Source organism: Salmo salar, chromosome 26 (assembly GCF_965601325.2).
Source record: "Salmo salar chromosome 26, fSalSal1, whole genome shotgun sequence".
In the NCBI taxonomy this organism is placed as follows: Eukaryota; Metazoa; Chordata; class Actinopteri; order Salmoniformes; family Salmonidae; genus Salmo; species Salmo salar.
The window spans coordinates 9,586,217-9,611,324 of record NC_138316.1 but is presented as its reverse complement, the minus strand read 5'-3'; the positions used below and the strand labels follow the sequence as shown (position 1 = coordinate 9,611,324).

The window sequence follows — 25,108 nt, the reverse complement described above, 5'->3', positions numbered from 1 at the left end:
AAGGCCATTCTACTGCCAATGTTTGTCTATGGAGATCGCATGGCTGTGTGCTCTATTTTATACACCTGTCAGCAGCTGGTGTGGCTGAAATAGCCGAATCCACTCATTTCAAGTGGCGTCTACATATGGGGGTGCCGCAGGATTGCATGCTCTCCCCACTACTCTACACCAATGACTGCACCTTTCTGTCCTTGAGCTGTTCTTGTCTATTGATGTTCTGTATTATGTCATTCTGTATTATGTTTCATGTTATGTGTGGACCCCAGGAAGAGTAGCTGCTGCTTTTGCAACAGCTAATGGGGATCCTAATAAAATACCAAAAAGAATACCTCCAACATCGCACTGTCAAACTACTCAAGTTTGCTGATGACAGCACCCTGGTCAATCTCAACTCCGACGGCGATGAGTCCAAGTAATATGGAGAGGTTGACCGTCTAGTGACCTTGTGCTGTCGCAACTACATGGAACTCAACACAGTCAAAACCATGGAGATGGTGGTTGACTACTGTAACGGTTGTCGTCGGGAATAGAGGACCAAAACACAGCAGGAATGTGGATGCTCATCTTGTTATTTATTTTAAATAAAGAGAACACCAAAATAACAAAACGAAGAACGCACAAACAACAAAACAGTCTTGTCATGCTCACACAGGCAAAACAAGAAACAATCTCCCACAACACTAAACCAAACAATTACCCATATATAGGACTCTCAATCAGAGGCAACGAGAAAGCACCTGCCCCCAATTGAGAGTCCAACCCCCCATCAACCTAAACATAGAAATACAACAAACCAGAAAGAAAATAGAAATACTAAACATAGAACATAGACAAAAACCCGGAAATAATAAATCAAACACCCTACTACATACACCACCACCCCGAAACACATAAACAAAATACCCTCTGCCACGTCCTGACCAAACTACAATAGCAAATACTCCCTAAACTGGTCAGGACGTGACAACTACAGGAAATGACCCCCAACATCTCTCAAGTTGTATTAGTCGTATGTACGGGATACAGATGGTATACACCGTCCAACGAAATGCTTACTTGCAGGTTCCTTCACGACAATGCAACAACAATAAGAAATAATAGAAGATTAGAATACATAAAGTAAATGGCTCAGTAGAATAGAATAAATATTTTTGCATAAGTATAAAACAGGTTGGCACAATGAGGGTCTCCCCCCTCGAGATTGATGGGTCAGCTGTCAGCATGGCCAAGTCATTCAAATTCCTGGGAACCATCATCCCCCACAACCTCAAGTGGGAGTACAACATCACAGTAATGACCAAGAAGGCTCGACAGAGGATGTACTATCTGCACCAGCTGAGAAAACCAAAACTCTCTCAGACATTTCTGGTTTGGTTCTACACGTCCATCATTAAGTCCATTCTCACCTCTTCTATCACCTTCTGGTTTGGATCTGTGTCTGCCAGCTGCAAGGGCAACCTGCAGTGCATCGTCCGGTTTGCGGAGGTCATCGGCTGTCACTTGCCCTCCATCAAGGACCTGCACGTCTACAGGCAGTGGTGTAAAGTGTTTAAGTGAAAATACTTGAAAGTACTACTTAAGTAGTTTTTTGGGGTATCTGTACTTTACCATTGATATTTTTGACTACTTTTACTTCACTACCTTCCTAAAGAAAATATTGTACTTTTTACTTCCTACATTTTCCCTGACAACCCAAAATACTCGTTAAATTTTGAATGCTTAACAGAACAGGAAAATTGTGAAATTCACGCACTTATCAAGAGAACACGTGGTCATCCCTACTGCCTATGTTCTGGTGGACTCACTAAACAAAAAGGCATCTTTTATAAATAATGTCTTAGTGTTGGAGTGTGCCCTTGGCTATCTGTAAATTTTAAAAACAAGAAAATGGTGCCATCTGCTTTGCTTAATTTAAGGAATTTGAAATGATTTATACTTTTCCTTTTGATACTTAAGTATATTTTAGCAATTACATTTACTTTGATACTTAAGTATATTTAAAACCAAATACTTTTAGACTTTTACTCAAGTAGTATTTTACTGGGGTACTTTTTCTACCACTGCCTACAGGACAAGGAAGCGTACAGGTAAGGTCATCGCTCACCCCGGACACCCCATATTTCAAAGACTCCGCTCTGGCAGACGGTTTAGGTCAATCAAGGCCAAAACCGCCCGCCACCTGAACCGTTTCTTTCCCCATGCTGTGGCCCTCATCCACCAGCCATCGGGCTCATAGGGATTAAGTGACTTTGCATTGGGCTGATTACTGCACCTTGTCATCAATGACCTCAAATAGTAATCTGCACTATACTGCATTTGCACTATGTACACCTCCGCACAACACTGTATATGCACTGTATATATTTACCATGGTAGCATCCTTTCCTCTGCTTATTTACAGTGCATTCGGAAAGTATTCAGACCCCATTGACTTTTTCCACATTTTGTTACAGCCTTATTCTAAAATAGATTAAATAAAAAATGTTCCTCATCAATCTACACACAATACCCCATAATGACAATATGGGGTATTGTGTGTAGATTGATTAGGGGGAAAAAAATATTACATCTGTTTTAGAAAAAGGCTGTAACGTAACAAAATGTGGAAAATGTCAAGGGGTCTGAATACTTTCTGAATGTACTGTAGATATATCCCCTCTGTAAATTGTACATTCCCACTAATCAGCCTATACTCCAGAGTTTTATGGTTACTGTTCCGATATTCTATATTCTGTATGATGTCTAAGTTGTCTTTATTCTGTTTGTAAATTGTCTATGGCCGGCAGCACCTTCTCACCAAGGCAAATTCTGTGTATGTGTAAATGTACTTGGCGAATAAAAGTGCTTCTGATTCTCTCATTGTTTACCCATAATGGTCATGCTTTCCTCATCTGCATATTGGCATGACCCATTCATAGCTTACTTGTCCCTCTCAAAGCAAGTGAATCCAACCTTGACTTTAGATTTGAATACAGCAGTTAGTGAGCCAAGGCTTGAGTATTTTGTTAGGATAACAAAATGCACCAGTTAATATTGCTCCACTTATTGCTCCACACTTATTGCTCCACTCCACTTTCTTGATCCAAATTCATTCGTTTCAGGCACATTTCACTTTATGATCAGCTCGCACCTAAACAAGTTTAATGAACCCTGATAGAAAATGCTGGTGGGCATTTATTGCCATGAATGTTGTCCTGGAGGCAGCCCTGCATAGTGGTCACTGGCTGGCACAGCCACAAAGTCATACAATCTAAACCTAACCCTAATCTTAACCACACTGCTAACCCTAATGCCTAACCCTAACCTTACATTTTTGTTTTCATGAATTTTTACGATATAGCCAATTTTGACTTTGCAGCTGGCAGGTGGGTCTAGCAGAAATCGCTCAGTTCTGCCTCCAGGGGAAGATTCATGACAATAAACATCAACCTGTGATAGAAAATAGAGCTTGCCAGAATGGAGTTGTTTGAAAGTTGCTCAGATATTTATTTAACCTCCATATTTTATGGGAGATTTTAGGATATATGCGTGTTAAATGGATGTGACATGGCTGTCTTGGGATGTCCCAACTACTATGGGAATAGGGATAATAAGATAAAGAAACTCAGAATTAGTTTTATAGTACTCATAAACCATATAGCTGTTTTGTTGCCATGGGTTGAGTGAGCTCATGCACTTCGACATGTTCCAAAATGGATTAACAACATTGGTTGTTAATAACGATCACGCAAGTGATATAACATCTAAGACCAGTGACAAGTTAACTGTGCTTGGGTTACCATTTCAACAGTGCTCAATGAAAAAGATACATATTATTTTCTGTTCTTTTTACCACTAGGAAAATGTGAGAACCCATTTCTTTTGATAACAATTCCACTTTTGGGGGGGGGGGCACTCACTTGTGACACTCAGTGCCCAGTTTATTCAAGTCGAAACAAACTTGAAGATGCAGCCCCCTCACCACAGTGAAAAATCTTTTCACACTACCCTCTCCTTGTACTGTCAAATAAATGTAACACCCTCCCCCCTCATAGAATAAACTCAAAATAATGTTTATGACCACAAATAACAGTAGCTGTAGCGACCCTGTGTTCATAAAGGGGGATATCGAGTTTGCCACTTTTTGTGGCACATGATTTTGTGGCACAGTCGATGCTACGGAGGGCTACTGGCCAGAAGGTTGAAGGTTTGCCGACCACCACAGACAAGCTCACTCTCCCTGCCTGTTTCATTACAGTATGACCAGAACCGGCTGCAGAGAATGATCAGCTAAGGGGAAATCAGATTTTCAATATTTTGATGCCATATTTATAATTATATAAAATATAGGAAACAAATTTTCCACCAACAGGTTTCTGTGCCAACGCACCACACAACCAATAAACAAAGCATACCGATTTTGGGCACAAAACTAATGTTTTGTAACCAATGTGTTTTTCCATTCATCAACTGGCCGCTGTACAGTTTGGATTGATTGAGTGATTGATTTTATTTGTCAGTTAAAAGAATGCATACAGTATATGCACAAAAGTGACTTGGAATAAATAACACATATGGAATCATGTATGAACCAAAAAAGTGTGAAAAAAATCAAAATAGATTTTAGATTCTTCAAAGTAAAAATTATGTTGGGTAAAACAAAGGGCGAAATAAAAGTACAAAAATCTCGGCGCATCGTTGCACCATTAGGTGCAAAAACTCGACTTACCCAGTTGCGGCCCACTTTTTGGAAGAGAACCACTCGATTCCGTCCCTATGTTATATTGGTATCGAACATGTCACCCTCCCGAGGAGAGGGGGTGACCTTGATAATTTATTGTTAAAACGAGAGGCTGCCTGGATCTGTAATTTAAAGACCCTTGCTCCCTTCGGTCTCAACGTAGACTTTGATCTGAAGCCATTCTTGTGATTTTGTGATTTTGCTATTGTATATGTTTGTAGGCCTATGTAGCCAAATTGTATCTATGATCATATGCTATCCATTTATGTTTTTTTGTATGCTATTTTAATATATGAGAATTATCCAATGATATCAGGCCACACCCGGCCATGATTACAGACACCTGTGTGTGTCCTTTGACACTACACTGCGTGCACAATTATTAGGCAAATTGTATTCCTCGGGATTAATTTTATTGTTGAACAAACACAATGCTCTCAGTCAATCCAAAATGTTATTGAACCTCAAACCTGAATGTTTAACAAAGGAAAAGTGAGTTTTGTCTTTCTCAGGGAAATATATAAGTGTGCACAATTATTAGGCAACTATTAGTGTGCAGAATTATTAGGCAACTAAATTACAAAAATAATTTCTCTCCACTCACTTGTTTATTCTCAATTTTTAGAGTAAGTGTAACAGATAAGTAACACAAAATTACAATTATATAACACTTTTGGCCTTTCAAAAATATTCAGTGACCAATATAGCCACCCTTATTTTCAATAACTGCCATGAGCCTTCCATTCATGGAGACTGTCAGTTTCTTGATCTGTTTACGATCAATTTTCACTGAAGCAGCAACCACAGCCTCCCAAATGCTGTTCAAAAAGGTGTATTGTCTTCCATCACTGTAAATCTCACGTTTGAGAAGGGCCCACAAGTTCTCAATAGGATTTAAGTCAGGTGAGGAAGGGGGCCAGGTCATTATTCAGGCATCTTTGAGGCCCTTGCTGGCTAGCCAAGCAGTGGAGTACTTGGACGCATGTGATGGAGCATTGTCCTGCATAAAGATCATGGCCTTCTAGAATGCTGAGGACTTCTTCTTGTACCACTGTTTGACGAAAGAATCTTCCAGAAACTGGCAGTAGGTTTGGGAGTTGAGTTTCAGTCCATCTTCAACCCGAAAAGGTCCAACTACCTCATCCTCAATGATAGCAGCCCATACCAGTACCCCTCCTTCACCTTGCTGGCACCTGACTCAAAGTGGTGCCCTGTGTCCATTACTGATCCAGCCACGGGCCCATCCATTTGGTCCATCAAGAGTCACTTTCATTTCATCTGTCCATAAAACCTTTGAAAAATCTGTCTTCAGGTATTTCTTTGCCCAATCTTGACGCTTCAACTTGTGAATCTTATTCAGTGGTGGTCTTGTTTCAGTCTTCTTGACCTTGGCCATGTCTCTGAGCACTTGACACCTTGTACTTCTGAACACTCCAGGTAGGTTACAGTTCTGGAATACGGTGGCACTGGAGGATAATGGGTTCCTGGTAGTTTGACGTTTAATTCTTCTCAAGTCTTTTGCAGTTCATTTGCGCCTTTTTTTCCCCATGTGTTTTTTGCGCCCCAGTTGACTATTCGCAACAAAACGTTTGAATGTCCGATGGTCACACCTCAATAGTTTAGCTATTTAAAGAGTGTCGCATCCGTCTGAAAGGCATTTTACATTTTTGGCTTTTCAGTGTCAGTTAAATGTCTTTTTTGGCCCATTTTACTTGAGGTAATGAGGCTGCCTAATAATTATGCACACCTTGATATAAGGTGTTATTCACTTTCGCCACACCCTCCCTCATTACACAAATACATATCACCTGAAAATGATTAAATCCAATAAGCATTGAAGTTTATATGGTTTGGAGTTCGAAAATGTGAATAGAAACAATGATAAGATCAGAATACTCACTTGCCTAATAATTGTGCACGCAGTGTATATAAACTAGTCACCCCGCAGTGTTTGTCATTATACCCTGATGAAGACAGCTTGTCTGTTGAAACGTTGGACATTAGGTTATTAAATGATTGCATCTGAACTCCTAGTGTGCGGCTTTCCTTTAATTTTTCAAAGATTCTTCAAAGTAGCCACCCTGTGCCTTGATACACTATCACTTCTGATTTGCGCTTTGTGGGACAATCATTTGTTTTTCAACAGGACAATGACCAAACACACCTCCAGGCTGTGTAAGGGCTATTTGACCAAGATGGAGAGTGATGGAGTGCTGCCTCAGATGACCTGGCCTCCACAATCACCTGACCTCAACCCAATTGAGATGGTTTGGGATGAGTTGGACCGCAGAGTGAAGGAAAAGCAGCCAACAAGTGCTCAGCATATGTGGGAACTCCTTCAAGACTGTTGGAAAAACATTCCAAATGAAGCTGGTTGAGAGAATGCCAAGAGTGTGCAAAGCTGTCATCAAGACAAAGGGTGGCTAATTTGAAGAATCTAACATCTATTATTTATTTAACACTTTTTTAGTTACTCCATGATTCCATGTGTTTTTTCAGAATGTTGATGTCTTCACTCTTATTCTACAATGTAGAAAATAGTAAAAATAAAGAAAAACATTTGAATGAGTAGGTGTGTCCAAACTTTTGACTGGTACTGTATACAGCCTATATAAAGGAAGAGAAGCTTAAGCCTATCCCCGGAGAGATAGAGATATGCCGGTGGCATGCTACGACACCGACATGCATTTCTTTACGTCAGATGGCTACTATACAGATATAGACCTATAGATGGAGGGTAATTTGTACATTTTATATCCAAATATTTTGTAAAAAGGCAAGCATTATATTGTTAGATTATAGGAGTAACTCTGATAGTCCTGAAACAGTTAATCTGTCGGAGTCAGTTGGGGCGCTGGGGCCCACTGCCTTCATATCATAGGCCTGCAGTAGCTTAAGCTTAATGATAGCCACACCATACCAAACCTTCACAAATGTTTCTAAACTTTATTAGGGTAATATCGAAAGTAAGTCAAGCCATTGTTTATAGGGAAAATACGAGCAGAAGAGCAAAGTAAAGCTGGGAAAAAACACACTACCCTCCCCCCTGAACCCCCAAAAAACACACAACACTCCGTAAAGCAAAAAGAAAAGTTTGACAACTCTCCCCTATTTTGGACCACACCTCCCCCTAGTAAATGTTGATCTGTCCCTAACCTCATTTCACTCTCACTTTTTTATGTATTCTTTTTAAACTTGGGCTTTTTTTAATGTATTCTTTTAAAATAGGCATTTCTAACTTTCACGTTATCCACCTTTTGTTTAAAGAAGTTACTTCCCCGGGGGGATGTAAACAGCTGTTAAACTCTCATTGGTGCAAAGGTTCCAAGAGGACTGAGAGGACTGACTGTATCTTCTGCATCAGGGAGCCAACCCCCATGTGCTTCCATGAGCTTACTGATGTGTAACCATAGTAATGTCAGGGAGAGCTGTGCACTGTGTGTTTGTGCACACGTGTGCTGCAGTTATGATCGGAGGCCAGGGAAAGCCATGCATTCTGAGCTCTGTGTGTTTGTGTCTGTATGTGTGAGTGTGTGTGTGGCCATCGAGACGAGAGGGGAGGGGTGCTACCAGGGAACTGTATGTGTGGTAGTGGTTGTGTGGAGTGGAGTGGAGTGGGAGTGAGAATAGGGCTTTAGACAGTGGGCAAGTAGCCAGTGCAGGACTGAATCATTGTGTGGGCTTTGCAGTTCACTGAATGGGAGATTTTAAATTTTCTTGCTCTCTGTAGGTCCCTCCTTTGAGCTGGAGCTTTGCCCAAAGAACACGCACAAAGGAGTGCTCTGCTGCAGCCGGCAAAATCCTGCTACATGATCTAAAACCAATTTCACTATTTGAATAAGCTAACACTTATTTTCTTATCTTCTCCTTGCAGTCCAAAAAAATCCAGGCTCAACTGAAAGAGCTGCGGTACGGGAAAAAGGATTTAATTTTCAAGGTAAGCGCAAAGTGAAGGGGGATGCTTTATTATGGTTCCAAACCAGGAGTAAACAGGTGCTCCAGTCCACCTTGAAAAGATGATCCTATCCGGGCTTAATTAGTAAGTCCCCATTGGAAGGGATGGCCAGTACACAGAGGGCTCACAGGCTTTTGCACCATTGCTTTCCCCTCTTATATTGTAGTCAGTGCAACCTGCATTATTCTATTACCACCCTGGAAGGTTTCCTTTGGTTTCATGATTATGTACAGCTTTGGACAGATAGCATGCTGTCTTGTCAACTCCTATGGTCATTGACATGCCACACATTATTTACACTGTTGTCACATCCCAAAGTGAACAAGCCCCTTTCCAAAAAGACGTCTAATTTGTCATGTGTTGCATCTGTTTCCACACTTGCAGCATGAAGGAGGTTATAGATACAACAACCGTTACTGATAAGTACATTATCCAATGTCAAACCTTTTCTGAGATATTGTTGAAAGTGAAGTCACATCTATGCTGCATTACCACAAATTCCTTGAAAGTATTATGCATAAATCAATATATGGTGTTAAATATATAATTGAATCCTTAAGCAATCCATTAAGACCTATTGAGATAAGGGAGACCTGGACAAGACTGCAAGCTCTGGTATGATAAACCAACTACAATAAAATGTAACCCCCAGCAGTGAATAAAATCCACAGGTCTATCACATAAAGTAAACTATATGGTTACACACAACTACACATTATAATCCCATTCTAATTGGAAGAATTGACCTTTTTAAGTGTTGTATTTTTTGTATCTAAGAATTCATGTAATAATCATTGGCATATATACGGAGACATAGGCTGACCTTTCGGTTCTTGTTTGGAGGGCTGGGTCGGGAAATGTCAGTTGACATTTCTGCCACAGTGCCTCCTAATACCATTTCACAAATGCAAGATTTGATCCCTCAGACCTGTCATTTTTTAAGCTCTGTCAGATGGAATAATGACAGTGGCTAGAAAAGGGCTCAATCCTCCCCACTGAGTTTAATGCTTCCTATAGAAAATTGTCTGAATATATTGTCCAGTTGTGTCTCTCGACCGTTCAATTTCAATCTCAAGGATGCATGGACTTTTTTTGCGGATCGTGTCACAGGTTGTAAATTGTTGTCACCAAATCTCTCAGGGGTGCTCATCCAGAACAACCTTATTTTTCAAGCTCCCTGAATTCTTCAACTCTACACCCTAAAGAAATGGGTTTTAGAAGATTAAACGCAGGTGATATAGTAGGCAAAAGAGGCTAATTTGATTTAATTCCAGTTTTCAGTTCCTGTTTAGTCAAATGAGGCACAGTGAGCAATCGGAACTGGCAGTGATGTGTAAGACCTGACCAAATGTATTCACTTCAACGGAAAGTAAGAGGTAAACACTGACTTTGTTTTTTCAGCTTTGCAGTGGTGATGCTGAGGTCAGCTATAGGTCATAATCAATCAATGTAGGTATGGATGACTTTACCAATAAGCTACTGGATGTGACTGTTATATAACTGCATTGATTTTTGCAGTAAATATAACATATAAACCTCTATTTCTTCTCAACAAACATGACCAACCATTATTTTCCACCTCATAAAATCAAAGATACAAATGTTGGCCATTTTTATGTGGAAATCTAAAAATACTTTATTGCTAATACTTCACATGATTCATATATGATAGCATTTTATTCTGACTGATGAGAAGACACCATTCCAATTGTGTGGCTCATTTTCATGGTTTGCTTCCAAGAGTAACCCAACAAACCGGGAACATTCCCAGAGCATTAGCTAAGATTCCCATTAAGTTCTAGTTGGGGTTTTATCTAACATTAGGATGATAACATCTAAAAAAACATTCAGAGAGTAACATTTATTAGGTTTCCAAGTAATGTAATAACACAATTTACCAGTAATGTTTTTCCAGCAAACCAAAATTGCTTCAGTGAAAGTTCCCAGAACATTCATTAGGTCGTGGCAAATGTTCTCATAACACAAAAACTGTCCATTCGTGGTGATGTTTATAGAATGTTTGCATAAAACGTTTGCCTGATGTTGCAAGAACGTTCCTATAAGACATTTAATCAGCTCTTTAAAGGTTCCCAGAACGTTTCATTAGGTTGTGGGAACAGTCTGGTGAGAACATTGTGGGGACATCACAAAAGATATGTTCCCAAAATACAAAAACTGTCCAGTTGTGTGGATGATTCTACAATGTTTCGTTTGGGTGCAAAAAACATTCACCTGATGTTACAAGAACGGGACACACTTTATTTGGATAGTCTGGATTTTCCATCTGTAGATGCTCTGCAGATGGTCATACTATCAACAAACAGTTGTCGGAAGTTTACATACACTTAGGTTGGAGTCATTAATACTCGTTTTTAAACCACTCCACAAATTTCTTGTTAAAAAACTAGAGTTTTGGCAAGTCAGTTCGGACATCTACTTTCTGCATGACACAAGTAATTTTTTAACAAAGACAGGGAATTTTTACTAGGATTAAAATATCAGGAATTGTGAAAAACTGAGTTTAAATGTATTTGGCTAAGGTGTATGTAAAATTCCAACTGTATACATGTTGAATTGTGCATATTAAAGAAGTCACAAAAGGGAGAATATTCTACATGCCACCACTGAGTGTATTATAGAGAGCTATAAGGTCATGGCTTCCCTGACAGGATTAGAAGATTGTGCACATGTATCTAGCCATTACAGGCATTAAAATAAGTTACAGTATATCCAGGTAGGAAAAAACCTGGCTTCTTCAGGATACACAATTTTAATTTGATGATACCTGTAGGGTTTCTGTAAGGGTACAAGGCGAGACCCAGATGCAGACACAGGAGGCAGATGGTTAGAGTCCAAGATGTTTATTAACAATCCAAAAGGGGTAAGCAAGAGAATGGTCATGGACAGGCAAAAGGTCAAAACCAGTTCAGAGTTCCAGAGGTACAGAATGGCAGGCAGGCTCAAAGTCAGGGCAGGCAGGAATGGAGTCCAGAAAAACAGGCAAAGGTCAAAACCGGGAGGACTTGTAAAAGATAATAGAAAAGCAGGAGCACGGGGAAAACCACGCTGGTTGACTTGAACATAAAAGACAAACTGGCCCAGAGAGACAGGAAACACAGGGATAAATACACTGGGGAAAATAAGCCACACCTGGAGGGGATGGAGACAATCACAAGGACAGGAGAAACAGATCAGGGCGTGACAGGTTTCAATGGGAGAGCCTTCCCAACAAACCAAAATTGGTTCTGTGAAAGTTCCCAGAACGTACTTTAGGTCGTGTTTCTTGGCCCAAGCAAGTCTCTTCTTATTATTGGTGTCCTTTAACAGTGATTTCTTTGCAGCAAATTGACCAGGAGGCCTAATTCACACAGTCTCCTCTGAACAGTTGATGGTGAGATGTGTCTGTTACTTGAACTTTGTGAAGCATTTATTTGGGCTGCAATTTCTGGTAACTATAATGAACTGGGTCTTCCATTTCTGCAGTGGTCCTCATGAGAGCCAGTTTCACCATAGCTCTTGATAGTTTTTGCGACTGTACTTGAAGTAACTTTCAAAGTTTTAGCATTTTTCCCAATTAACTGAACTTCATGTCTTAAAGTAATGTTGTTTCTCTTTGCTTATTTGATCTGTTCTTGCCATAACATGGACTTGGTCTTTTACCAAATAGGGCAATCTTCTGTGTACCCCTCTACCTTGTCCCAACACAACTGTTTGGCTCAAACGCATTAAGAGGGAACGAAATTCCACAAATTAACTTTTAAGAAGGCACACCTGTTAATTGAAATGCATTCCATGAAGCTGGTTGAGAGAATGCCAAGAGTGTGCAAAGCTGTCATCAAGGCGAAAGGTAGCTATTTGAAGAATCTCAAATCTAAAATATATTTTGATTTGTTTAACACTTTTTTTTGGTTACTACAGTGCATTATTTCATATGTGTTAATTCATAGTTTCGATGTCTTCACTATTATTCTACAATGTGTAAAATAAAGAAAAACCCATGAATGAGTTGGTGTTCTAAAACTTTAGACTGGTAATGTATATTGACATTTTCAAATTGTGTCTGTATAGCCCACGTAAAAAGAAAACAGCCTTCATTGCATCTACAACTGATATGTTTACAGCATTACAATAACCCCACTTGTTATTTAACTGTAGGCTACATACCATTGCTGAAAGAACCATTACCAGCCTCTCATGTATGTTTGTGGTGATGTGTTTAGAACCCCATTTCTTCCCCGGCTGAATATTGACCAGCGACGTTTGATAATAATAAGAATGTCCATTTGAAATGAGAGCTTTAGAATTCCTCTATATTTTCTGTCCAATTACCTTGAAAAGGACCGCTTTGAATCATTTGTAAGCACTTCAGTATCCACTTTCTCCTCTATCTTCTTCAGGGCAATTTAGTGTAGGGAGCAATGAATACCTCTGCCTTTTCAATCGTCATTTGATATGGGGAAATTATATACAAGCCTTTATACCTGTGATTAAAGAACTGCTTCGGAAAGTTTATTACTTTGGTTTCCCTCTCAAATACAGTCGGACAGCTACAAATGGCTTTGTGTGATAGTCTCACTTCTCATAATGTAGAAATACCTCAGCGGAGTAAATTGATTCCTTGGTTTCTGTGCAAACGGTTCGTTCTGAATTACAGTTCTGTCCATGACTGTGCTCTGCAAGCAGCCCACTGCAACAACAAAACAAAACTGCAATGCCTCATTCAAAAGACTGACTTGCTACATCTCAGTGATGCCTTCAATGGCACAACAGTTAATGTCCTTGCTCGCTCACTGACACCTGGAAACAACTTGACAATAGTACAGCCACATAGAGATTTTATGTTATACCAAAATGTATTTAGCCAATAGTTTTTCAGTTGACGGATGCTGGACAACAGAGACGCTTGCCTGTCAAAAAAACAGCCAAGATGTCCACCTTTGTACGTTTGCATCTTGCACTAAAAAGTTTGAGATGAGTTGAGATTTTGACTAACAAAAACAGACAATGAGGAATGCGTATGTGTTTCTTATACGTCTCTGTGAGTGTACTTCCTCTTTTTTTACCATGTGAAGACAAATAAAAATAGGACTACTTCTTCTTTTTGATCGGATCAATTGGGTGATCTCAGCAGCACTCTGAATTTGAGTATTTCACTTTTACACAATGTTGCTAATGCAACACCCAACATATAAATGTACTACAAAGGAGGATGTAAACCAACCTTGTCACATAATCAACACAACACAGGTGCATTCCTATTCAAATGAAAACCAGCCACTATGACAGTTCAAAGCGCCTTTACAATGCCAATGACAGTTGAAACATGAAATCAGGTGTAAGCATCCTTGTATGATCTAGGCAAGAGCAGGAAACTACAGGATACATTCAGACACTAGACAACTCAGAAAGGTTACACACTCTTAGAAAAAAAGGTGTTATCTGGAACCTTAAAGGGTTCTTTGGCTATCCCCATAGGAGAAACCTTTAAAAAAAATGTTTGGTTCCAGGTAGAACTCTTTTGGTTTCCATGTAGAACCTTTTCCACAGAGAGTTCTACATGGAATCCAAAAGGGTTCAACTTGAAACCAAAAAGGGTGGGTTAAATGGAATAGTAACTGAACTGTACAATTACTGTAGGCCAACCTCTCACATGTAGCCAAATATAAAATGAACTTGTGCAAAATTAAGTATTTCTTGCAAATGTAAATTTTGTCTTGGGAACAGGAGTGGAGAAATATTTAATCAAATCAAATACAACAGGTGTAGACCTTACTGGGAAATGCTTACTTACAAGCCCTTAACCAACAATGCAGTTTTAAGAAAATAGAGTTAAGAAAATATTTACGAAATAAACTGAAGTAAAAAAAAGTCAAACAATAAAATAACAATAACGAGTCTATATACAGGGGGTACCGTTACCGAGTCAATGTGCCTGGTTACAGGTTAGTCGAGGTAATTGAGTTAATTTTTACATGTAGGTAGGGGTAAAGATTATAAACAGTGAGTAGCAGCAGTGTAAAAACAAAGGGGGGGTCAATGCAAATAGTCCGGGTGGCCATTTGATTAATTATTCAGCAGTCTTATGGCTTGGGGGTAGATTCGGAGCCTTTTGGACCTAGACTTGGCGCTCCGGTACCGCTTGCTGTGCGGTGGTGCAGCTGTAGAACTTTTTGAGGATGTGGGGTCCCATGCCAAATCTTTCAGTCTCCTGAGGGGAAGATACATCACATAACATTATGCATCCAAGACGAACTGCAATCTTATCAGAAACACGTTGGATAGTTTTCACAGCCTTCATTTCCTTAAAAGCAGTTAAACTGATGCCCATTAGCATGGAAATATTCATTCCCCTGTTCTAAGATTTTCTCCCTGGTCCCTAAACGTTGAGTAATAAGTAGCCTCCCAAATCTCTGAAATGATAAGCATGATATCTATGTAGGCTTTTAAAAAATCCTGCACCCCTATGAAAAAATCTTTACACCGTCCCTGGACATATGTTAGTACATTTTCGATTGTAGTCTGATGTAGCATGTATGTTATGTACACCAAGCAACAAGCCAGAATACACTACACATCGCCATAATAGCCATAGGTCTTACGTGAACTGACACCCCCACATATAGTCTCCTACACATATTCATGGACAAACATTTAGACCTGAGCTTTTTCCATGGGTCTTGACACTGTTCATGCCAGAAGACGTTGACCTTGTAATTTGCGAACGTATGCCTGTACAGTATATCATTCGGAGAGCCCTGTAAAAAGCGCACCATAAACTTTCACAATGTGAAGTCCATCACCCGGGCCGTTTTACACACCCTCTCTGTAAATCCCCTCCTATTAAGCATGTCCTCCCTCCCTGATGAGTTCCTCAATATTGTAATGAGTCCTTCTAGAATCGGGAGTCAATTCATTTGAACTCAGTCAATTCACATAATGAATCAGATTACATTTGTTCATAGGGCGAATAAAAACAAGCCTTTTTGAAATGTCCAATTTATGGGTTGAATTTTAATTGAGTTGAGATAGAGTTGACCTCATCCTGCTCTCGAGCACGCTTGATTGTTTTACCGGTGCCATTTCTTTCATTGATAAGATCAAACCGTTGGTGAAGAGCCATCTTGTTTTAGTCGAGACGGTCTTGAATAAATCCAGGTTGATCCCTTTACTCCCCCTTATCCTCCTATAGTATGTAACCCTAAAGTTTGAGCCGTGAAATATACTGGCTTACACATTGAGCTGCTTTTGAGGATAAAGTGTCTAGCAGTCTATAGCTTGGCTTACAGTTACCACATCATACAGGGATAAGTTGTGGATATGTTTTATATTTAGTTAAAAGCGGAAGGGTATTGGTATTCCTAAAAGCCAGACTGTAGGCTACATCTTCCGTCTGTTGGACTCTAACTGTTGGAATACTGGAACTTGCAATTGCATAAATACTCTGCCTTTTTCATGGTTTGTAAAAAGGTAGTTTTGTGATATATCAGTCGATTAAAGTACCACTCATTATCCCAATTCACCTTATTGCTCAAACAGTTTGGTATGTACTGCAATTGAGCCATGTGCAATCAAATCTTCTTGATTCTGTTATGTTTTTAATGTAGGCTTTTGGGGTAATGCCTTTGAGAAGAACACAATCACTTAGATTTCAGCCAAAAGTGAAGACCCACGCAGAGCAAGTCTTACACTTAGCCTTAGTAAGCGCCTCTGACTGAAGTGACCGCATAATATATATTCAGTAGTCAAGACATGGTAGGTTAGGAAATTGCTGTGTTTGCAAGAGTACAACAGTTCAATTGTTTCAGCTCAAGTATCTTGTCTTTCCACAGGGACAGCAGCTAATGGATCTGGAGCACAAGTTAACCCTTGCCAAAGAAGAGTTGGAAAAGGCCGCACTGGACAAGGTGGATGTCATTAAACTTTTACTTCATCGTAATCCATCACTTTTTAGTCTTTCACTTTGATATTTTGTCGTTTCTTGTTTGCATTGTGTTTCTCCTCTTCGTTTCTTCTCGGGGGTAATGTTCTCGGTCTGACCTATTGAAGTGCTTTGCGATGGCAAACTATTTTGAGAGGCGCATTTTTATTTTTTTACCCCTTTTTCTCCACAGTTTTGTGATATCCAAATTGGTAGTTACAGTCTTGTCTCGTTGCTGCAACTCTCGTACAGACTCGGGAGAGGCAAAGGTCGAGAGCCGTGCGCCCTCCGAAACACAACCCAGCCAAGCCGCACTGCTTCTTGACACAATGCCCGCTTAACCCGGAAGCCAGCCGCACCAATGTGTCAGAGGAAACACCGTACACTTCTGGCGACCGAGTCAGCGTGCACTGCGCCGGAACGCCACAGGAGTCGTTAGTGCGCGATGGGACAAGGACATCCCTGCCGGACAAACCCTCCCTCGACCTGGACGACACAGAACCAATTGTATGCCGCCCCATGGGTCTCCCAGCGCGCGCCTGGCTGCGACAGAGCCTGGACTTGAACCCAGAATCTCTAGTGGCACAGCTAGCACTGTGATGCAGTGTATTAGACCACTGCGCTGCTCGGGAGGCCCGAGAGGTGCTTTTTACTCCTGAGTTACTAAATGAATAAATGGATGGCGTGAGAGTATCCTTATGCCCTACAGTTTTCTCGGCTCTATTTATATTTATGGATGCTTCGGAGAAGGATCTTCATTGTGCTATTCTACAGTAGGTGTAGGGATGAATGCATAATTGTGGAATGGCTGGTGACCAAAAGGCTCCTGAACAGCTTCTACTCCCAAGTCATAAGACTGCTGATCAGTTAATCAAATGGCTACCCGGACTGTTTTTCTATTGACCCCCTTTATTATTGCCTTGACTCTCTTGCACTGGCTCTATGCACACTCACTAGACTCTACTCACAAACTCACACATACTACACTGACACTCCAACACACACTACATAGGCTAACACACATGCATATTGAAGCCACACACTCGCACATAGACACACTTTCACAGTCTTCACATACACTGCTGCTACTCTGTTTATTATATATCCTGTTTGTCTAGTCACTTTTACGCCTACCTACATATACACACTGTATTACCTCAATTACCTCAGCTACCTCGTACCCCTGCACATTGACTCAGTACTGATACTCCTTGTATATAGCCTCGTTATTGTTATTTTATTGTTACTTTTTCCTTTTTTTATTTAGCCAATATTTGTCTTACTTTAACTGAATTTTTGGGAATGGGCTCATAAGTAAGCATTTCACGGTAAAGTCTACACCTGTTGTATTCGGCGCATGTTACCAATACAATTTGATTTGATAACGGTTACATTTTATCACTGGGTGGATATACAATAATTGGTGTGTAATTTAGGGAATTGTCAGATGAATGTAGAAAGGGAAGCCCCAGTGATTGTTATTTACTGTTACCATGGATGGATGGTCAAAAGACTCATATCTGTTTGCTTCTGTTGCTTGGAACAGGAGTCTCAGTTGAAGGCACTGAAGGACACAGTGCACATCTGCTTCTCTGCTGTTCTGCACAACCAGCCCACCAGCAGCCACAGGTTCCCCGCCACCCCCACCCACTTGTTCAGATACTCCTCACTCGTCAACAGTTCCAGAGTCACCTTTCAGCAGCCACACGCCAAGGTAATGCACATTCTGACCCCATGCAACTCCCGCCAGTTAAGAGGAACAGCAATGGGCATAAACTTTACAGCAGATTATCAATTTAGATTTTCGGGGTGACAATCACAGAGCCAAGTACCGATTTCTCAACCAAATGCCCCTAGTGTCACTCCCTGGAGAGGAGTCGTTCCGAACATAATTACAACTAAAGACAATAGTCGGGCAAATAGGATTGCAGAAGTTGCTCAAAATAATAACATGTCTAAATACAGCAGGCGTTTGTGTAATTTATGTTACTCTTCACACTCTATTGCCAGGAAAATAAGACCCAATTATTTTCACTGTAAGGGTGTGCGATTGGCACTTGTTTTCAATCAAAATTATAATTAAATGTGACACTTTCTTTGTTGAATGTCTTTCAAAGTCATCTTCATACAGCAGTTAACAAAAGGCCAAGGACTTAATCCCCTGAGAGCAAACCAAGGGTGACAGTGGTAAGGGAAAAGTTATCTAGTGAAAACAGGATTATAACTATAGAGGACTAACCCGGGGAACCTCTATATGCAAGTTTTCATTAAAAAAACGGTCACTATGATAGAGTGCACAGTGAAACACCAACTAGCCACAATAACTCAAAGGTGGATATGTTGTGAGTGATGTATAGATAAGAGCAGTAAGCATTTATTTTGAGGGGCGCTATTAGCAACTAGCGTACAGGATTGACAGCTGATTTGTTATACTGACACCTGGCTGTCACTCTGATTAGTTGGGTAAGTACTGTCACAAGATATAGGCCTAACATCCTCCACCCACCCAAAAATGGATGATACGAAAAAGAAATATGAATTGCAATGAAGTAGGTTTCTAGATCATTGGTAGCTTATCATTAGTAGCTTTCCACAGTAAATAGAAAAGTGATTTACCTTATAAAGAGTATAAATAAATAAATAAATAAATCATTGCTCTGCCCAAGGTTATGTAGCAAAGTTTGTCAGCAGCGTTGCAAAGAGGATGAACCCTTTGAGGGCACTGATTTAAAAAAATAAAAAGATGTATGGCCTTTTTCACATGAAACCCGAAATTGAGCTCAATTCTTCCATCACATTCATCTGTTCTGAACTACACCCCATTCACTTTATTTATACGCTGCTCAAAGTCATGTTGGACCTAATCACAGGTTATATCAGTCAACTACTGCAGTCATATCAAAATCAGAATATCAAAGTCAATCACAGCTGTGTTGTAGTTTCTTATCGGCCCTGATCCTAGTGAGCAATCCTGTTTCTAAGAGGCTTTTCTCCCTGACGCAGTCAGAAGTCATTCTGCCTCTCGTGTGTTGGGTGTCAAGCTAAGAGCCTTGACATTAGCTATGTGCCACCCAGAGGACTTTACAGCTCTTTCAGAGAACGCTCCAATAACCCCTCCATACGGAAGTACCACATAAAACAAGAAATGTAATGGCCAGGAAATAAAACAAATATTCAAAACTCCTTGCACACAGAACACCCAGCTGGTGATATAACTGAGTAGAACAATCCTTCTACAGCAGACTGACAACATTACCTATATAAACTATAGTCAATGTTCACAACGGCAGAAGATGACTCCATTACAGCCGATGTGAGTGAATTGTGCTGGGCCTCATCTCATGTTCCAAGCGGGGGTTGCGGGTCGGGTGTGAAGGAGGGTAGCGGATCTGACAAAAGGAAAGACGACAGAGGGAAAACATATGTATAGGTAGCAAGGGATCTGATCTGCTTATGCAAATCAAGATTTTACTTCTCACTTGATTAGCATACACATAGCTGCACTCCATCCTGCGCAGTCACTTTGGCCATCCGCTGCTATATCCACGGATACTGTCTGCGGCGTGAATCAAAGATGGTTCTCCTCCCTGTAAAGATGACTAGTCCTCCCCATCTGTTGTCACTGTCTGTTCAATGTGAAGGGGCCGACGTGTAATATAAATCACTGTCAAAGATGGCCAAAAAATGGGGACCACTGACAACCGTAACACCACCCCACATTTCGCTTGTCGATTCGCCATGCAGTGTTTCCTCCTTTTCCGCGAGGAGAACTCGAAAGGACTCAATATGCTAAAGGCAAGCCGGGCCTCTTACAAATGTAATCAAATGTATTCCATCAGCCCTTTCATGGCCCGGTTTCCGTTGCATATTTGGTTATCTATTAGGTATTTCATAGAAATGAATAGCTACTAAACACATTCTGTTGGACATGCTGATGTTTGTTAGTATGCCTGTCTAGCCCGACGAGGGCCATTATTGTCTGTGATCAAAAGGCAATTATTTTGCACAGAAAACAATATAATGTTACATCATTGAAATGAGAAAGGTTTAAAAGCCTACCATTATTTTCTCTACAGCTTTACAAAATATAACGCTTATGCAAGCACTCTTATGCTAACGCCCTCTTGCTGTCTTTGGATTCCAAAGTGGTTAAGATCTGGGATATTTGTGTGCACCAGCTACCCTCTCAACATTATGCTTGGTATTTGAGTTCCTAACATAATGGGCCTTAAGCTCCACTAAACAACCATTACTAGATAAGACTCCAGTATTCGGCTGCAGACACAATCCCCTGCCGGTGAAAGATTCATTAGTGAGAGGTTGCCGGGATCAGCAAGATCAGGGTGAAAGTCTCTTCATATTTAACAGGCCTAGGGAGGAAGCCAAGTCTTGTGGTGGTGATAGCATGCAATTTTCATCAAAGTAATGGGAGATGATGTGTGGAATGTGGATTCTGTGGAATGCTTGGGGCAGTAATTTACTGCCGGAGGGGGGGGGGGGGGGGGGGGAAATCGGATCTTTATTTGCTGGCTTCCTCTCTGAACTTCCCTTTTGACTTGTTGATGGCTTCTCCAGATGAAATCAGTTGCGGGGGTAAACAGTGAGTTTATTTTTTTGTATTTTTTACAGTGTAGAGAAGTATTGCTATGGCCAGAACACATTGGATCTCTTAAAATATGCAACGTTCATTTGAATGAGTTTAAATCTCTCTTTTAACAAAGTCCATGAGATGGACAGGAATACTTAATGCAGATTGAAAGGGAAGTGTGCACGGAGTGAAGTATTCAGAAAACTATGTTAAATGTTTTGGTTGATTTGGGTAAGATCTCTGCAATTTGCATATTTCTGCTATTTGAAATGTTATCGTTGTTTTTGTTCATATTTCAGGTCAGATCTCTGTGCTGTGAGAACTGTTCAGAGAACAGAACAACCATCCATGCATGAATTTCTAATGACATGGCATCTCTTGTGTTCCTTGAGTAGCAGGACCGTTGGGCGCAGAAAACCATTTCATCAGGCACTCATACCCCATCGCCGTTCAATAGAATTGTCCTGGCCCTTATGGATACTGTCAAAAAGCACTGAAATAATACATAGGACGTCCATTTAAATAGGTCACTACAAGAGGCAAATTCAAAATACCTTTTTATGAAGTGAACACATATCTAATAAAAAATCTGTATTTTTCTCTATGGAAAGTAGCTGTGGTATAAGCAAAATAAAATACACCGGGCTGTCCAGTTCAATGAAAAACAAACCGCTTTAAATGCACCTCAGGACCAAATCTCTTGTCATGGTCTATTTCTACAGAGCTGCACTATGTGTCATGGCTTATACAAACCTTACCCATACCTGTCATGTTCCACCTTCCATATTTAGAATTCCTAAACAACTCATTTTTCTCTCCCGCACTTCTTTCTCGAAGGATATCCCAAAAGTTCAGAGAATCATCACAGCCAGTAAATCGCCTGCGAACATTGGGGTAATGAGGAGAGAAAGTAATCCCGGAGTCAAGGACTGCCAGATGGAAAAGGTGAGCCTTTGGACTAATTAAATTGTAATAGCCTATTTGTGACCCTCAGGCCCCAATCCAGCAGCTTCATCTGTTCATTAAATTCATTTTAATCTTTCAGTCTTTTACCCCAAAACGCCTTTCCGTTTCACAGTGTTACACCGCCACTGCGGCTAATTTCAGATCACAGGATCTGGGTCAATCAAAGACTAGTCTGTGAGGCTCGGGGCAGGCTTTCAATGTCATTGGAGAAACTGGAGAAAAATCATAATGTTGTAACATTTTGTATATTCAAGAAGTCAGAAATACACAGCCGGCCACTTGCACGTTTCGCTGAAGATACAAGTGGATAGACAAATGGGATCTCACGGTCTGCATTGTATGTATGTTTATGATGCCTGGACAAGGAAGCCGAATATGACTGCCCAACTCTATTGGATTGGGCGGCAGGGAAGGGACAGTTCCAGGGAGGAAGGTTCTTCTTGACATGTGGTTATCAATAACCATGACAGAAATGAGGCGGGGGGACGCTGGGGAGAGACAGTGCACTGTCCAGAGGGATCCTTTCCAGACAGAAAATTACCCTCTATGGAGAAACGTGTCAAAAAGATAGTCCCGTAATGAATCCGTGCCAAAAACAATGTTCGCTCCTGTCGTGTTATTGATGATATCATTTTGGCGGCACCGTAAAAGGGGAAATCCTGCTGCAAAGAGACCTGTCCCCCAAGGACACCCTCAAGTTCTACGTGTCTTCCACTGCATGATTAGATGAGATGGAGAGAGATTAGAAATGAGTTATGACAGTTGACAGAAACTGTTATAATGCGCTATAAGTATACATCAAGGCATGATAAATGCATTTATAAGGCATCATCTGTGTGTGGGCGCGCGCGAGTGTTACCATGTGTTCACTTACAATGTGCACATTTAGAAATTGTTTTACTGCCATCCTTAAATCTCCTCTTTATAGGCAGCTTCACCAACCACCCTTAGCACTTTTAATAGTCCTGTATCATACACAATTAATGAGCTTGGGGATTGCAAAATGGTGTTATGAAACAACTATAATCTCTTTTTAGGATCCTTCTAGCCAGTCAAAGTTTGAGTTTAAGAACATGCATTCCAACATAGTTTAACAGCAAAAGATGCCTAGAGCAATAAACATTTTTGCACATCATGTTTATCCAAACAGACAATTAACTCAACAAATTCTGTGATGTTTTCAGTGAAGCGATGAGTGTTTTCCGGAGTGCTCAAAGCTCTGCACACAGGTAATGTCGTAAGATGTATTTGTACTAACCTAATCAGCTTCAGTGGACAGTTGTGTTGGCTGGTATAGTTGGTCAGGCTAGTGTTAGAGACATATCAGCTATTTGAGAATCGAAAAAAAGACCAGAAGACTAGAATAATTGGTTTTACTGACCGGCTTCAGCCAAAACATGTTCTGTAGGTGTTATGTTATTAGGTCTTATTTAAGGTTATTTACTGTGAAGAAATAGGCATATGCAGTATAGTTCCTAGAGGTGTATGTATATATATATATTAGGTGAAATTCAATGTCACATAACCTTCTATCCCCTTGTGTCTTTTCTGGGGATCTCATTTGTGACCGACCACCTGGATTCGGTCCTACAATGCATTCGGAAAGTATTCAGTCCCCTTGACTTCTTCCACATTTTGTTACATGGCAGCCTTATTCTAAAATGGATTAAAAACAAATCCCTCATCAATCTGCACACAATACCCCATCATGACAAAAGAAAAACATGTTATTAAAAGTAAAAATCTGAAATATCACATTTACATAACTATAAAGACCATTTACTCAGTACTTTGTTGAAGCACCTTTGGCAGTGATTACAGTCTTCTTGGGTAGGACGCTACAAGCTTGGCACAACTGTATTTGGGGAGTTTCTGCCATTCTTCTCTGCAGATCCTCTCAAGCTCTGTCAGGTTGGATGAGGAGCAACGCTGTACAGCTATTTTCAGGTCTCTCCAGAGATGTTAGATCGGGTTCAAGTCCGGGCTCTGGCTGGGCCACTCAAGGACATTCAGAGACTTGTCCCAAAGCCACTCCTGTGTTGTGTTGTCTTGGCTGTGTGCGTAGGGTTGTTGTCCTGTTGGAATGTGAACCTTTGCCCCAGTCTGAGGTCCTGAGTGCTCTCATCAAGGATCTCTCTGTACTTTCTCCCATTCATCTTTCTCTCGATTCTGACTGGTCTACCAGTCCCTGCCGCTGAAAAACATCCCCACAGCATGATGCTGCCACCACCATGCTTCACCGTAGGGATGCTGCCAGGTTTCCTCCAGACGTGACGCTTGCATTCAGGCCAAAGAGTTCAATCTTGGTTTCATCAGACCAGAGAATCTTTGGTTCTCATGGTCTGAGAGTCTTTAGGTGCCTTTTGGCAATCTCCAAGCGGGCTGTCATGTGCCTTTTACTGAGCAGTGGCTTCCGTCTGGCCAGTCTAGTATAAAGGCCTGATTGGTGGTGTCACGACTTCTACCGAAGTTGATGCCCCTCCTTGTTCGGGTGGTGCTCGGCGATTGACATCACCGGTCTTCTAGCCACCATTGATCCGTTTTTCATTTTCCATTGGTTTTGTCTGTCTGTCTCCTTACACACCTGTTTCTTATCCCAGTAATTACATGTTGTGTATTTAACCCTCTGTTTCCCCTCATATCCTTGTCGGTGATTGTTTGTTATGTTATGTACGTGTTGTTTATGTATCGGTGTGCGACGGGTTATTTGTTTACCCGGATTATTTTTCTACGTTGGTTTTGGAGTTAGTTTTTTGTTAATAAATACTCCATTTTTTAAACCACTCTGGTTTCTCCTGCACCTGACTTCCCTGCCACCTACATACACGGATTATGACAGGTGGAGTGCTGCAGAGATGGTTGTCCTTCTGGAAGATTCTCCCATCTCCACAGAGGAACTCTGGAGCTCCTTCAGAGTGACCATCGGGTTCTTGGTCACCTCCCTGACCAAGGCCCTTCTCC

General features: G+C 40.8%; 1 protein-coding gene across 1 annotated transcript in view; it reads left to right on the top strand.

Annotated features, from left to right (window-relative positions):
• LOC106587094 (leucine zipper protein 2) overlaps positions 1-25,108 on the top strand; it is a 169,235-nt gene that overhangs the window by 131,007 nt on the left and 13,120 nt on the right. Inside the window, exons 7-10 of the mRNA XM_014175054.3 lie at positions 8,595-8,657; positions 16,505-16,579; positions 18,140-18,307; positions 22,019-22,126. Of these exons, the coding sequence (XP_014030529.1) occupies positions 8,595-8,657; positions 16,505-16,579; positions 18,140-18,307; positions 22,019-22,126 (414 nt within the window). The remainder of the gene's footprint in view (positions 1-8,594; positions 8,658-16,504; positions 16,580-18,139; positions 18,308-22,018; positions 22,127-25,108) is intronic.